The sequence below is a fragment of the Ambystoma mexicanum genome, chromosome 5p, assembly GCF_040938575.1.
Source record: "Ambystoma mexicanum isolate Mex_15411 chromosome 5p, UKY_AmexF1_1, whole genome shotgun sequence".
NCBI lineage: Eukaryota > Metazoa > Chordata > Amphibia > Caudata > Ambystomatidae > Ambystoma > Ambystoma mexicanum.
In genome coordinates, this window is record NC_090930.1 from 69,796,308 (window position 1) to 69,813,184 (window position 16,877).

A 16,877-nucleotide genomic window follows, 5' to 3' on the forward strand; every position below is an offset into this window, starting at 1 on the left:
ATGCATCACCTCTGAGATGCCCGCATCACCACTGAGATGCCCACATCACCCCTGAGCTGCCCGCATCACCCCTGAGCTGCTTGCATCATCCCTGAGATGCCCGCATCACCCCTGTGATGCCCCCATCACCCCTGAGATGCCCACATCACCACTGAGATGCATCACCCCTGAGATGCTCGCATCACCCCTGAGCTGCCCGCATTACCCCTGAGATGCCTGCATCACCCCTGAGATGCTTGCATCACCCCGAGCGACCCGCATCACCCCTGAGATGCCCGCAATCACCCCTGAGATGCCCGCATTACCCCTGAGATGCTCGCATCACCCCCGAGCTACCCGCATCACCCCTGAGATGCTCGCATCACCCCTGAGATGCCCGCATCACCCCTCAGATGCCCACATCACCCCTGAGATGCCCACATCACCACTGAGATGCATCACCTCTGAGATGCCCGCATCACCCCTGAGCTGCCCGCATCACCCCTGAGATGCCCGCATCACCCCTGACATGCCCGCATCACCACTGAGATGCCCGCATCACCCTTGAGATGCCCACATCCCCACTGAGATGCCCGCATCACCCCTGAGATGCCCACATCCCCACTGAGATGCCCGCATCACCCTTGAGATGCCCGCATCCCAATGAGATGCCCACATCACCCCTGAGATGCTCACATCACCCCTGAGATGCCCGCATCACCACTGAGATGCATCACCCCCGAGATGCCTGCATCACCCCTGAGATGCCCGCATCACCACTGAGATGCATCACCCCTGAGATGCCCACATCACCACTGAGATGCATCACCTCTGAGATGCCCGCATCACCCCTGAGAAGCCCACATCACGCCTGAGCTGCCCGCATCACCCCTGAGCTGCTCGCATCATCCCTGAGATGCCCGCATCACCCCTGTGATGCCCCATCACCCCTGAGATGCCCACATCACCACTGAGATGCATCACCCCTGAGATGCCCACATCACCCCTGAGCTGCCCGCATCACCCCTGAGATGCTCACATCAGCCCTGAGATGCTCGCATCACCTCTGAGATGCCCACATCACCCCTGAGATGCTCGCATCACCCCTGAGCTGCCCGCATCACCCCTGAGATGCTCGCATCACCCCCGAGCGGCCCACATCACCCCTGAGATGCCCGCATTACCCCTGAGATGCTTGTATCACTCCCGACCTGCTCGCATCACCCCTGAGATGCCCGCATCACCCCTGAGATGCTTGCATCACCCCTGAGATGCCCGCATCACCACTGAGATGCATCACCCCTGAGATGCCTGCATCACCCCTGAGATGCTCACATCACCACTGAGATGCTCTCATCACCACTGAGATGCTCGCATAACCCCTGAGATGCCCACATCACCCCTGAGATGCTTGCATCACCTCCGAGATGCTTGCATCACCCCTGAGATGCTCGCATCACCCCTGAGATGCTCACATCACCACTGAGATGCATCACTCCTGAGATGCCCACATCACCCCTGAGCTGCCCGCATCACCCCTGAGATTCCCACATCACCACTGAGATGCATCACCTCTGAGATGCCCGCATCACCCCTGAGATGCCCACATCACCCCTGAGCTGCCCGCATCACCCCTGAGCTGCTCGCATCATCCCTGAGATGCCCGCATCACCCCTGTGATGCCCCCATCACCGCTGAGATGCCCACATCACCACTGAGATGCATCACCCCTGAGATGCCCACATCACCCCTGAACTGCCCTCATCACCCCTGAGATGCTCGCATCAGCCCTGAGATGCCGGCATCACCTCTGAGATGCCCGCATCACCCCTGAGATGCTCGCATCACCCCTGAGCTGCCCACATCACCCCCGAGATGCTCGCATCACCCCCGAGCGGCTGCATCAGCCCTGAGTTGCCCGCATTACCCCGAGCTGCCCGCATTACCCCCGAGCTGCCCCCATGACCCCTGAGCTGCCCGCATCACTCCTGAGCTGCCCGCATCACCCCTGAGATGCTCGCATCACCACTGAGATGCTCGCATCACCCCTGAGATTCCCGCATCACCCCTGAGATGCCCGCATCTCCGCTGAGCTGCCCGCATCACCCCTGAGATGCTCGCATCACCCCTGAGATTCCCGCATCACCCCTGAGATGCCCGCATCACCACTGAGCTGCCCGCATCACTCCTGAGCTGCCCGCATCACCCCTGAGATGCTCGCATCACCCCTGAGATTCCCGCATCACCCCTGAGATTCCCGCATCACCCCTGAGATGCTCGCATCACTCCTGAGCTGCCCGCATCACCCCTGAGATGCTCGCATCATCCCTGAGATGCTCGCATCACCCCTGAGATTCCCGCATCACCCCTGAGATGCCCGCATCACCACTGAGATGCATCACCCCTGAGATGCCCGCATCACCCCTGAGATGCTCGCATCACCACTGAGATGCTCGCATCACCCCTGAGATGCCTGCATCACCCTGAGATGCTCACATCACCCCTGAGATGCTCGCATCACCCCTGAGATGCTTGCATCACCTCTGAGATGTCCGCATCACCTCTGAGATGTCCGCATCACCCCTGAGCTGCCCACATCACCCCTGAGCTGCTCGCATCACCACTGAGATGCTCGCAATACCCCTAAGATGCCCGCATCACCCCTGAGATGCTCGCATCACCTCTGAGATGCCTGCATCACCCCTGAGATGCTTGCATCACCCCCGAGTGGCCCGCATCAGCCCTCAGTTGCCCGCATTAGCCCCGAGCTGCCCGCATCACCCCTGAGCTGCCCGCATTACCCCTGAGATTCCCGCATCACCCCTGAGATGCCCGCATCACCGCTGAGCTGCCCGCATCACCCCTGAGATGCTTGCATCACCCCGGAGTGGCCCGCATCAGCCCTGAGTTGCCCGCATTACCCCCGAGCTGCCCGCATCACCCCTGAGCTGCCCGCATCACCCCTGAGATGCTCGCATCACCACTGAGATGCTCGCATCACCCCTGAGATTCCCGCATCACCCCTGAGATGCTCGCATCACCACTGAGATGCTCGCATCACCCCTGAGATTCCCGCATCACCCCTGAGATGCCCGCATCACCGCTGAGCTGCCCGCATCACCCCTGAGATGCTCGCATCACCCCTGAGCTGCCCGCATCACCCCTGAGATGCTCGCATCACCCCTGAGATTCCCGCATCACCCCTGAGATGCCCGCATCACCACTGAGATGCTCGCATCACCCCTGAGATGCCCGCATCACCGCTGAGCTGCCCGCATCACCCCTGAGATGCTCGCATCACCATGCCCTTGAGCAACTCTTTGCGAATTGCATTTGCATGTGAGTCCCTCAAAGAAATTCCAGGCTCCAATTCAGGCGGGCTCCAATGTTAAGATTTGTGAATCAGCTATGCAGTAAGAATGCCACCTGGGGTATGTTTCACTGGTGGTATTCCACTGATAGCAATATGACCTAAAACTGGCAAAACCTATGTGTGGCTCTAAATCATTGATTCCAAGTATTGGCACCATTCTGCCAGTAGTAGTTTATGGTGCTGAGTGATGTGGTCAAGAACCCATCTCAGCAAAGAAGATGCAAGTAAAGGCTTTGAAAATCAAGTCAAATCCAAGCCGTACAATAAGACATTGGAATGGTCCCAATAGGTCAGAGGTCTGCAACCTTTGACTCTTCAGATGTTTTGGTCACTGGCCGCCCCAATCTCTCACTATTGACTATGCTGGTTAAGGCTGATGGGAGATGTAGTCCAAAACATATAACTTGCAGACCCCCAATAGACATGTGTAAGGGAGCGGATGCTCCATGGAGACTATGCCTTAGAGTGCACGTTTATTCATCAGAGACAAATGAGGGTTATCCCCAACAATGCACCTATACCTGAGACCAAATAAATGTACACACCCCGCTAGGGAATGAGACTGAGAGAATAATTGCAAGTAAAACAAATGTATATTAGGTAAATGCAAGCAGAGGAATCTGCTGCCCAAGAGTGCTCTGCCAAACAATACACGGGCAGCACATTATGAACCAATTCTCTCATGAGAATTGGGTGGACCATTTCTCTTTAGCAGTAGTGGAAGATGAGTGTAAACCTATAATGAAAGGGACGGGGAAGGATCTGATTCCACAGTGATATATGCCACTCTTCCTCGAACAGGGAATTCTACCACCATATGCCCTTGGCACTGCACAACGAGGGAGCCACATTATATCATGAAATGATCAACAAAGTTCCTTGCCCTGGCATTGTCCAGCGCCCAGATGCCTTTGGGTTGGGTGCGCTTTACAAACTGAAATAAATAAATAAATACATACATACATACATACATACATACATACATACATACATACATACATACATAAATAAATAAATAAATGGTCAGGACAACTGTGATGAGAAGCCGGTCCACACATGCACTGAAGAGGTGGTGAAAAGGGAGGAGACTGAAAGGCACCCAATAAAACTCGCCGTTGGATGTCAGTGGTGGAATGTCGCACCACGAGGGAGGTTCTGTGGTGAGCTTTGTCTTGTGGCACTCAAAATTTCCAAATAGGGAGCCCGGCCATAGTCATATCGGAAACACTTAAATAGACTAGCCCTGCTATCTTAGGAAACATGCAACGCACTAGTGAGGGCAGGACTGTAAACAACTCTGACACGGAAGCAGCACCTTCTGAATGCCAAGCCGGGTTTTAGATACCTCTGCCCCATCAATGGATGAGGTGCCTCACCCGGGCAACACAGAATAGGAGCAAAGAGGTTGAATATCTATTATCTAACGTATGCCAAAGGAAGGACATGTTCTGCAATCACAGGTGCAACCAATAACGCTGCTGAAGATCTGATCACACGTGGCATCGTTTATCACAGTAGAGGCAGAATGCTGGGCTAGCATTAGCACACCTCTACCAACCTACAGCCACGAAGTCCTCCCGACGGGAGACATTATTGTATGGGACATTAACACATAGGGCAGGCAGCTCACAGATGCAGGAGGCAAGCCTTCAGGCCCAGGATTTCGACCTAGTTATGAGAAGGCCACCTCACACAGCCCTCCACATTATAATCCTTATCACCCTTGAGATGCCCACATCCCCACTGAGATGCCCGCATCACCCCTGAGATGCTCGCATCACCCCTGAGATGCCCGCATCACCACTGAGATGCATCACCCCTGGGATTTCCCACACTCCCACTGAGATGCATCACCTCTGAGATGCCTGCATCACCCCTGAGATGCCCACATCACCCCTGAGCTGCCCGCATCACCCCTGAGCTGCTCGCATCATCCCTGAGATACCCGCATCACCCCTGGGATGCCCCCATCACCCTGAGATGCCCACATCACCACTGAGATGCATCACCCCTGAGATGCCCACATCACCCCTGAGCTGCCCGCATCACCCCTGAGATGCTCACATCAGCCCTGAGATGCCCGCATCACCCCTGAGATGCTCGCATCACCTCTGAGATGCCTGCATCACCTCTGAGATGCTCGCATCACCCCTGAGCTGCCCGCATCACCACGAGCTGCCCGCATCACCCCTGAGATGCTTGCATCACCCCCGAGCGGCCCGCATCACCCCTGAGATGCCCGCATTACCCCTGAGATGCTCGCATCACCCCCGAGCGGCCCACATCACCCCTCAGATGCCCACATCACCCCTGAGATGTCCACATCACCACTGAGATGCCCACATCACCACTGAGATGCATCACCCCTGAGATGCCCACATCACCACTGAGATGCATCACCTCTGAGATGCCTGCATCACCCCTGAGCTGCCCGCATCACCCCTGAGATGCCCGCATCACCCCTGACATGCCCGCATCACCCCTGAGATGCCCGCATCCCCACTGAGATGCCCGCATCACCCTTGAGATGCCCGCATCCCCACTGAGATGCCCACATCACCCCTGAGATGCCCACATCCCCACTGAGATGCCCGCATCACCCTTGAGATGCCCGCATCCCCACTGAGATGCTCACATCACCCCTGAGATGCCCGCATCACTACTGAGATGCATCACCCCTGAGATGCCCGCATCACCCCGGAGATGCCCGCATCACCACTGAGATGCATCACCCCTTAGATGCCCACATCACCATTGAGATGCATCACCTCTGAGATGCCCGCATCACCCCTGAGATGCCCACATCACCCCTGAGCTGCTCGCATCATCCCTGAGATGCCCGCATCACCCCTGTGATGCCCCCATTACCCCTGAGATGCCCAAATCAATACTGAGATGCAACACCCCTGAGATGCCCACATCACCCCTGAGCTGCCCGCATCACCCCTGAGATGCTCACATCAGCCCTGAGATGCTCGCATCACCTCTGAGATGCCTGCATCACCCCTGAGATGCTCGCATCACCCCTGAGCTGCCCGCATCACCCCTGAGATGCTTGCATCACCCCTGAGATTCCCACATCACCACTGAGATGCATCGACCCTGAGATGCCCGCATCACCCCTGAGATGCTCACATCACCACTGAGATGCTCTCATCACCACTGAGATGCTCGCATCACCCCTGAGATGCCACATCACCCCTGAGATGCTCGCATCACCTCCGAGATGCCTGCATCACCCCTGAGATGCCCGCATCACCACTGAGATGCATCACCCCTGGGATTTCCCACACTCCCACTGAGATGCATCTCCTCTGAGATGCCCGCATCACCCCTGAGATGCCCACATCACCCCTGAGCTGCCCGCATCACCCCTGAGATGCTCGCATCACCTCTGAGATGCCCGCATCACCTCTGAGATGCTCGCATCACCCCTGAGCTGCCCGCATCACCCCCGAGCTGCCCGCATCACCCCTGAGATGCTTGCATCACCCCCGAGCGGCCCGCATCACCCCTGAGATGCCCGCATTACCCCTGAGATGCTCGCATCACCCCCGAGCAGCCCGCATCGCCCCTCAGATGCCCACATCACCCCTGAGATGTCCACATCACCACTGAGATGCCCACATCACCACTGAGATGCATCAACCCTGAGATGCCCACATCACCACTGAGATGCATCACCTCTGAGATGCCTGCATCACCCCTGAGCTGCCCGCATCACCCCTGAGATGCCCGCATCACCCCTGACATGCCCGCATCACCCCTGAGATGCCTGCATCCCCACTGAGATGCCCGCATCACCCTTGAGATGCCCACATCCCCACTGAGATGCCCACATCACCCCTGAGATGCCCACATCCCCACTGAGATGCCCGCATCACCCTTGAGATGCCCGCATCCCCACTGAGATGCTCACATCACCCGTGAGATGCCCGCATCACTACTGAGATGCATCACCCCTGAGATGCCCGCATCACCCCTGAGATGCCCGCATCACCACTGAGATGCATCACCCCTGAGATGCCCACATCACCACTGAGATGCATCACCTCTGAGATGCCCGCATCACCCCTGAGATGCCCACATCACCCCTGAGCTGCTCGCATCATCCCTGAGATGCCCGCATCACCCCTGTGATGCCCCCATTACCCCTGAGATGCCCAAATCAATACTGAGATGCATCACCCCTGAGATGCCCACATCACCCCTGAGCTGCCCGCATCACCCCTGAGATGCTCACATCAGCCCTGAGATGCTCGCATCATCTCTGAGATGCCCGCATCACCCCTGAGATGCTCGCATCACCCCTGAGCTGCCCGCATCACCCCAGAGATGCTTGCATCACCCCTGAGATTCCCACATCACCACTGAGATGCATCGACCCTGAGATGCCCGCATCACCGCTGAGATGCTCACATCACCACTGAGATGCTCTCATCACCACTGAGATGCCACATCACCCCTGAGATGCTCGCATCACCTCCGAGATGCCTGCATCACCCCTGAGATGCCCGCATCACCACTGAGATGCATCACCCCTGGGATTTCCCACACTCCCACTGAGATGCATCACCTCTGAGATGCCCGCATCACCACTGAGATGCCCACATCACCCCTGAGCTGCCCACATCACCCCTGAGCTGCTTGCATCATCCCTGAGATGCCCGCATCACCCCTGTGATGCCCCCATCACCCCTGAGATGCCCACATCACCACTGAGATGCATCACCCCTGAGATGCTCGCATCACCCCTGAGCTGCCCGCATTACCCCTGAGATGCCTGCATCACCCCTGAGATGCTTGCATCACCCCGAGCGACCCGCATCACCCCTGAGATGCCCGCAATCACCCCTGAGATGCCCGCATTACCCCTGAGATGCTCGCATCACCCCCGAGCTACCCGCATCACCCCTGAGATGCTCGCATCACCCCTGAGATGCCCGCATCACCCCTCAGATGCCCACATCACCCCTGAGATGCCCACATCACCACTGAGATGCATCACCTCTGAGATGCCCGCATCACCCCTGAGCTGCCCGCATCACCCCTGAGATGCCCGCATCACCCTGACATGCCCGCATCACCACTGAGATGCCCGCATCACCCTTGAGATGCCCACATCCCCACTGAGATGCCCGCATCACCCCTGAGATGCCCACATCCCCACTGAGATGCCCGCATCACCCTTGAGATGCCCGCATCCCAATGAGATGCCCACATCACCCCTGAGATGCTCACATCACCCCTGAGATGCCCGCATCACCACTGAGATGCATCACCCCCGAGATGCCTGCATCACCCCTGAGATGCCCGCATCACCACTGAGATGCATCACCCCTGAGATGCCCACATCACCACTGAGATGCATCACCTCTGAGATGCCCGCATCACCCCTGAGAAGCCCACATCACGCCTGAGCTGCCCGCATCACCCCTGAGCTGCTCGCATCATCCCTGAGATGCCCGCATCACCCCTGTGATGCCCCATCACCCCTGAGATGCCCACATCACCACTGAGATGCATCACCCCTGAGATGCCCACATCACCCCTGAGCTGCCTGCATCACCCCTGAGATGCTCACATCAGCCCTGAGATGCTCGCATCACCTCTGAGATGCCCACATCACCCCTGAGATGCTCGCATCACCCCTGAGCTGCCCGCATCACCCCTGAGATGCTCGCATCACCCCCGAGCGGCCCACATCACCCCTGAGATGCCCGCATTACCCCTGAGATGCTTGTATCACTCCCGACCTGCTCGCATCACCCCTGAGATGCCCGCATCACCCCTGAGATGCTTGCATCACCCCTGAGATGCCCGCATCACCACTGAGATGCATCACCCCTGAGATGCCTGCATCACCCCTGAGATGCTCACATCACCACTGAGATGCTCTCATCACCACTGAGATGCTCGCATAACCCCTGAGATGCCCACATCACCCCTGAGATGCTTGCATCACCTCCGAGATGCTTGCATCACCCCTGAGATGCTCGCATCACCCCTGAGATGCTCACATCACCACTGAGATGCATCACTCCTGAGATGCCCACATCACCCCTGAGCTGCCCGCATCACCCCTGAGATTCCCACATCACCACTGAGATGCATCACCTCTGAGATGCCCGCATCACCCCTGAGATGCCCACATCACCCCTGAGCTGCCCGCATCACCCCTGAGCTGCTCGCATCATCCCTGAGATGCCCGCATCACCCCTGTGATGCCCCCATCACCGCTGAGATGCCCACATCACCACTGAGATGCATCACCCCTGAGATGCCCACATCACCCCTGAACTGCCCTCATCACCCCTGAGATGCTCGCATCAGCCCTGAGATGCCGGCATCACCTCTGAGATGCCCGCATCACCCCTGAGATGCTCGCATCACCCCTGAGCTGCCCGCATCACCCCCGAGATGCTCGCATCACCCCCGAGCGGCTGCATCAGCCCTGAGTTGCCCGCATTACCCCGAGCTGCCCGCATTACCCCCGAGCTGCCCCCATGACCCCTGAGCTGCCCGCATCACTCCTGAGCTGCCCGCATCACCCCTGAGATGCTCGCATCACCACTGAGATGCTCGCATCACCCCTGAGATTCCCGCATCACCCCTGAGATGCCCGCATCTCCGCTGAGCTGCCCGCATCACCCCTGAGATGCTCGCATCACCCCTGAGATTCCCGCATCACCCCTGAGATGCCCGCATCACCACTGAGCTGCCCGCATCACTCCTGAGCTGCCCGCATCACCCCTGAGATGCTCGCATCACCCCTGAGATTCCCGCATCACCCCTGAGATTCCCGCATCACCCCTGAGATGCTCGCATCACTCCTGAGCTGCCCGCATCACCCCTGAGATGCTCGCATCATCCCTGAGATGCTCGCATCACCCCTGAGATTCCCGCATCACCCCTGAGATGCCCGCATCACCACTGAGATGCATCACCCCTGAGATGCCCGCATCACCCCTGAGATGCTCGCATCACCACTGAGATGCTCGCATCACCCCTGAGATGCCTGCATCACCCTGAGATGCTCACATCACCCCTGAGATGCTCGCATCACCCCTGAGATGCTTGCATCACCTCTGAGATGTCCGCATCACCTCTGAGATGTCCGCATCACCCCTGAGCTGCCCACATCACCCCTGAGCTGCTCGCATCACCACTGAGATGCTCGCAATACCCCTAAGATGCCCGCATCACCCCTGAGATGCTCGCATCACCTCTGAGATGCCTGCATCACCCCTGAGATGCTTGCATCACCCCCGAGTGGCCCGCATCAGCCCTCAGTTGCCCGCATTAGCCCCGAGCTGCCCGCATCACCCCTGAGCTGCCCGCATTACCCCTGAGATTCCCGCATCACCCCTGAGATGCCCGCATCACCGCTGAGCTGCCCGCATCACCCCTGAGATGCTTGCATCACCCCGGAGTGGCCCGCATCAGCCCTGAGTTGCCCGCATTACCCCCGAGCTGCCCGCATCACCCCTGAGCTGCCCGCATCACCCCTGAGATGCTCGCATCACCACTGAGATGCTCGCATCACCCCTGAGATTCCCGCATCACCCCTGAGATGCTCGCATCACCACTGAGATGCTCGCATCACCCCTGAGATTCCCGCATCACCCCTGAGATGCCCGCATCACCGCTGAGCTGCCCGCATCACCCCTGAGATGCTCGCATCACCCCTGAGCTGCCCGCATCACCCCTGAGATGCTCGCATCACCCCTGAGATTCCCGCATCACCCCTGAGATGCCCGCATCACCACTGAGATGCTCGCATCACCCCTGAGATGCCCGCATCACCGCTGAGCTGCCCGCATCACCCCTGAGATGCTCGCATCACCATGCCCTTGAGCAACTCTTTGCGAATTGCATTTGCATGTGAGTCCCTCAAAGAAATTCCAGGCTCCAATTCAGGCGGGCTCCAATGTTAAGATTTGTGAATCAGCTATGCAGTAAGAATGCCACCTGGGGTATGTTTCACTGGTGGTATTCCACTGATAGCAATATGACCTAAAACTGGCAAAACCTATGTGTGGCTCTAAATCATTGATTCCAAGTATTGGCACCATTCTGCCAGTAGTAGTTTATGGTGCTGAGTGATGTGGTCAAGAACCCATCTCAGCAAAGAAGATGCAAGTAAAGGCTTTGAAAATCAAGTCAAATCCAAGCCGTACAATAAGACATTGGAATGGTCCCAATAGGTCAGAGGTCTGCAACCTTTGACTCTTCAGATGTTTTGGTCACTGGCCGCCCCAATCTCTCACTATTGACTATGCTGGTTAAGGCTGATGGGAGATGTAGTCCAAAACATATAACTTGCAGACCCCCAATAGACATGTGTAAGGGAGCGGATGCTCCATGGAGACTATGCCTTAGAGTGCACGTTTATTCATCAGAGACAAATGAGGGTTATCCCCAACAATGCACCTATACCTGAGACCAAATAAATGTACACACCCCGCTAGGGAATGAGACTGAGAGAATAATTGCAAGTAAAACAAATGTATATTAGGTAAATGCAAGCAGAGGAATCTGCTGCCCAAGAGTGCTCTGCCAAACAATACACGGGCAGCACATTATGAACCAATTCTCTCATGAGAATTGGGTGGACCATTTCTCTTTAGCAGTAGTGGAAGATGAGTGTAAACCTATAATGAAAGGGACGGGGAAGGATCTGATTCCACAGTGATATATGCCACTCTTCCTCGAACAGGGAATTCTACCACCATATGCCCTTGGCACTGCACAACGAGGGAGCCACATTATATCATGAAATGATCAACAAAGTTCCTTGCCCTGGCATTGTCCAGCGCCCAGATGCCTTTGGGTTGGGTGCGCTTTACAAACTGAAATAAATAAATAAATACATACATACATACATACATACATACATACATACATACATACATAAATAAATAAATGGTCAGGACAACTGTGATGAGAAGCCGGTCCACACATGCACTGAAGAGGTGGTGAAAAGGGAGGAGACTGAAAGGCACCCAATAAAACTCGCCGTTGGATGTCAGTGGTGGAATGTCGCACCACGAGGGAGGTTCTGTGGTGAGCTTTGTCTTGTGGCACTCAAAATTTCCAAATAGGGAGCCCGGCCATAGTCATATCGGAAACACTTAAATAGACTAGCCCTGCTATCTTAGGAAACATGCAACGCACTAGTGAGGGCAGGACTGTAAACAACTCTGACACGGAAGCAGCACCTTCTGAATGCCAAGCCGGGTTTTAGATACCTCTGCCCCATCAATGGATGAGGTGCCTCACCCGGGCAACACAGAATAGGAGCAAAGAGGTTGAATATCTATTATCTAACGTATGCCAAAGGAAGGACATGTTCTGCAATCACAGGTGCAACCAATAACGCTGCTGAAGATCTGATCACACGTGGCATCGTTTATCACAGTAGAGGCAGAATGCTGGGCTAGCATTAGCACACCTCTACCAACCTACAGCCACGAAGTCCTCCCGACGGGAGACATTATTGTATGGGACATTAACACATAGGGCAGGCAGCTCACAGATGCAGGAGGCAAGCCTTCAGGCCCAGGATTTCGACCTAGTTATGAGAAGGCCACCTCACACAGCCCTCCACATTATAATCCTTAAAGGGACACACTGTGCATGTATTCCTAAGTGCCACAAATGAATGATTTTCATATGGTTTAGGTATATTTATTTGTACAAAACAAGTAGTCAAAAATAGAAAGAGGGATACACATCTAGTCCAAGCACTACATAGCCCAAGTTTTCATATGAAAGATGCTTGGTATCCTTTGTAAACACTTTTAATAATGGCCGACACATGTTTCGCACCACTTGTTTATAAAATTATGCTTCTTCAGGGACTAATATCCTGTAATGTAATCCTTTAGCAGTTCTGTATTTCTTTCTCATCTATAATGCAATCTGACTGCATCTGCATAGACTCTGGCACAGCAAGCCACACCAGACTGGTATCTGCTCCCCTTGACCTAGGGAAGGAGCTGAAGACTCTGGCCTTCAAAGTACACCCCCATCTTCTGCCAATTACTGAATCACAGAAAACACTGCCCACCCCCACCACCCTCAAATTTCTCTACGTACCCCTTTTCTGATTAATATTCACTTTCTGTCTAGATCGGTGTGCGCTGTCTATGTATTTCTGAATTTACCATGATTCGATTTTTATATTTGATGGATTATAGATTGTATATTCTACAGAATAAATTGACATTTTCCACCTAGCCCTAGTATAGTGTGCTTCTGAAGACAGAAAGGGAACACCACCAAAGGCACAACAATTCTTTCTGTTCCCCTTCTTGATGTTCTGTTTTCTTCTTGCCTTCCCGCATTTGCTTGTTTCAGTCTCTTTTTGTTTTTTCTCCCTTTTCTTTGTCATTTTGTGCATCACCCTTCATTGCTCTTTTCTTAGAGGAAGGTAAGGTAGCGGGGGTTTCTGTGCGAAGCCACATACTCACAGCAGCCAACGGTTAGCATTTAGGCAACTAACATGTCTTGTGGACTACAACCCCCATCAACCCTAGCCAGCGTAGTGAAGGGTCAGGGGTCATGGGAGTCCATTCCAAAACATCTGGAGAGCTACAAGTTGAAGACACCTGGTTTAGAAGAACCCAAGACCTTATCTGCATCAGTGACCACATCCTGCACGCTTTCTTACCTTCCCCGTGTCGTCTGGACCCGGCTGCAGAGTGACCGAACATGGCAGGTTTGTTCCCATCTAGGAGAGAGAGAGAATGCAAACTGAAGAAATGTCCTCATAGGCGTCAACATAGCACACACCCTGGTGATCATCATCCATGTAGACCTGCTAAGAATGGCAAGGTTTCCCAGCAACAAGTCTACTATGCTCAAAAGAAGGCTTCCCTGCTAGCAGCCAGGATCTGAGTGTTCCAGTGCACGCATGGTGTCTAGGCTTCAGAGTATAGGCCTGCCAGTGTTCACACAGGGTCTAGGTGTTCCTGTACAGGCACATGTCCAGGCAGGGTCAAGACATACATGTCCTTGCAGATGCCTTCCTTCACCTTGGTGTGACCTAGATCTCCCTGTGTGCGCATCTCCTAGGCATGTCTGTTGTATGTGCACAGTCCAATGTTGCCTGTGTATGTCTTTTATATGTGCACAGTCCAATGTTGCCTGTGTATGTCTTTTGTACATGCATAGTCCAGTATTGCCTGTGTATGTCTTTTGTACGTGCATAGTGTGGTGTTGCCTGTGTATGTCTTTTGTACGTGCATAGTCTGGTGTTGCCTGTGTATGACTTTTGTAAGTGCACAGTCCAGTGTTGCCTGTGTATCTCTTTTGTACGTGCATACTCCAGTGTTGCCTGAGCATGTCTTTTGTATGTGCATAGTCTGGTGTTGCCTGTGTATGTCTTTTGTATGTGCACAGTCCAATGTTGCCTGTGTATGTCTTTTGTACGTGCATAGTCCAGTGTTGCCGGTGTATGTCTTTTGTACGTGCATAGTCCAGAGTTGCCTGTGTATGTCTTTTGTATGTGCATATTCCAGTGTTGCCTGTGTATGTCTTTTGTATGTGGAAAGTCCAGCGTTGCCTGTGTATGCTAGGAACTGGAAATGGCTCTCTACACCAGGAGTGCCTGTGTATGGACCGGGTCTGGGCGCATATACCTTGATGCTTGTGTACCTGTGTGCACCTCAGGTTCAGACCCCTTGTGAAAGAACACCACATAGTCCAGGTTTGTAGGTAATATGCCCTTGAAGGCGTGCTAATTATTTTCTTGTCCTACCTACATGGGACTCAGACTCCATTGGATAGAAGGTCCAATTCAGGCTTTTTTCTGCATGGTGCAGAGTGATATTTTCCTAACGCTGCAGCAATATCATGCTAGTACCAGGTATTTATGGGGAAGATTTGTGTAGCACATGTGTGCCATGTTATATGACATGTGTGTGACTGCGAGTCACAGCTGTTGGGTTATGCCGGAGCCTGCTTTTTTGCATAGTTCAGGAATTTGGAAAAATAACCCCATCGGTGGCACTGTTAGTGTTTGGAGATATGAGAGCACCCGGAGACCGCCCTTGGGTGGTAGCGATGCGCGGTATACATCAACATAACATAACGTAACATATGCATTTCGCCCTCAGGCTTAGACCTGCAGAACCAACCTTTTTGGTTTTCTTTAAGGAAATGCTGATTTTGGGGTAACCATACAGTACAGAGATCTTATGAACACACACTCAGTACACACATACTTTTTTGCGGACTATCTTCAGCATTCCCAAAATGTGGACTGGAGTGATCTGTGGTGAAGCTCCATGTATTGGTCTTAGGCCCCCGCGCCATGGGTGCTGAAATCCTTTAACAGCGGCGCCCCCATACTTCATCCCCTTGTCGCAGGTTATTGTTCATCTGTAGATTATGGTAAGAAGATGGTGCAGCAGTGGTCCTTACCCATTGTCAATTGCGACCATTCCGTTTTTAAATTAAATTTTGGGGGTGGATGCCAGGGGGCGAAAGGTAACCTTTCAGACGGGAAAGGGGAGGGTGAACGTTCTAATGAATTCTTTTGGGGGTAATTGATGGAATGCTGGCCTCTGCAGGGGAAGGGTGGACCTTACTGGGCTTAATGTATGAAACTTTCTTTGCCTTCTGGTTTTAGTATGTTTGATTTTGGATGTTAAGATAAAGGTTTAAGTAATTTAACCATATATCTTAAATAAAAACATAGAAATGATGCTGAGAAGTCTTGCATGGTGGCTTCTTTGGAGACCCACCTCCCGGGGGAAGGATCGACTTTTCAGATGTTCGTCCATGCCTGATCGTGATATCTGTATTTGTATTTATTTTACTTGTGTTGCGCACCTTGCCCTGGGGCATCTGGGCACAGAATTTGAAGGAAGTGGTTACAAGAGGTTTCTGGGCTGCTTCATTGCTGGTGGGGTGTCATACGGCTAAGGGTATATCACAGCTCTGTTACTGCCTCTGGTATCACACCTGCTCTTCACTGTGTATACTTTGCATTGGTGATCTAAGTGCCGCAGGATGGCCCATGTTACACTCTGCTGTATGAGGTGCACCTCCCTGTCCTGGGGGCTTCATAGAATATGGAACCCTTGCTTCTGCATTCATGGGAGGACCTCACGACCCTCCTAGCCAACACCTAGGTCCACTTGACATGTGACTGGATGACCTATCCGACCCCCTAGTTCCTCTCCTAGTTCCCTGTAGATCCACTGAGGCTAAATGTCACCCCATCCCCTGTCCCCATTGGAAGCTCCCCGGTCCCTTGTCTCTCTGCTTCCCTCACCATGTAGTTCACCTTATGACTTGTAAAGCGCTCCATTGCTTGCCGATGCTATGTGCACGTTCAATAAATATCCTAATAATAATACTAATAATTAAGAAGGGTGAAGGATTCCAGTGTGTTGTGAGTGAGAAGGTCCTAACTCTGAAAACACTGAAGAGAGAGGAACTTTTACTTCACTTTAGAATACCTGTAGAAGTAGGTAAATGTCCCTGCACAGACTCTAACTGTCCCTATGTGCGG

General features: G+C 53.9%; 1 protein-coding gene across 1 annotated transcript in view; it reads right to left on the bottom strand.

The window, feature by feature from the left end:
- ARR3 (arrestin 3) overlaps window positions 1–16,877 on the bottom strand; it is a 309,162-nt gene that overhangs the window by 90,315 nt on the left and 201,970 nt on the right. Inside the window, exon 7 of the mRNA XM_069612469.1 lies at window positions 14,028–14,087. Coding sequence (XP_069468570.1) covers window positions 14,028–14,087 — 60 coding nt within the window. The remainder of the gene's footprint in view (window positions 1–14,027; window positions 14,088–16,877) is intronic.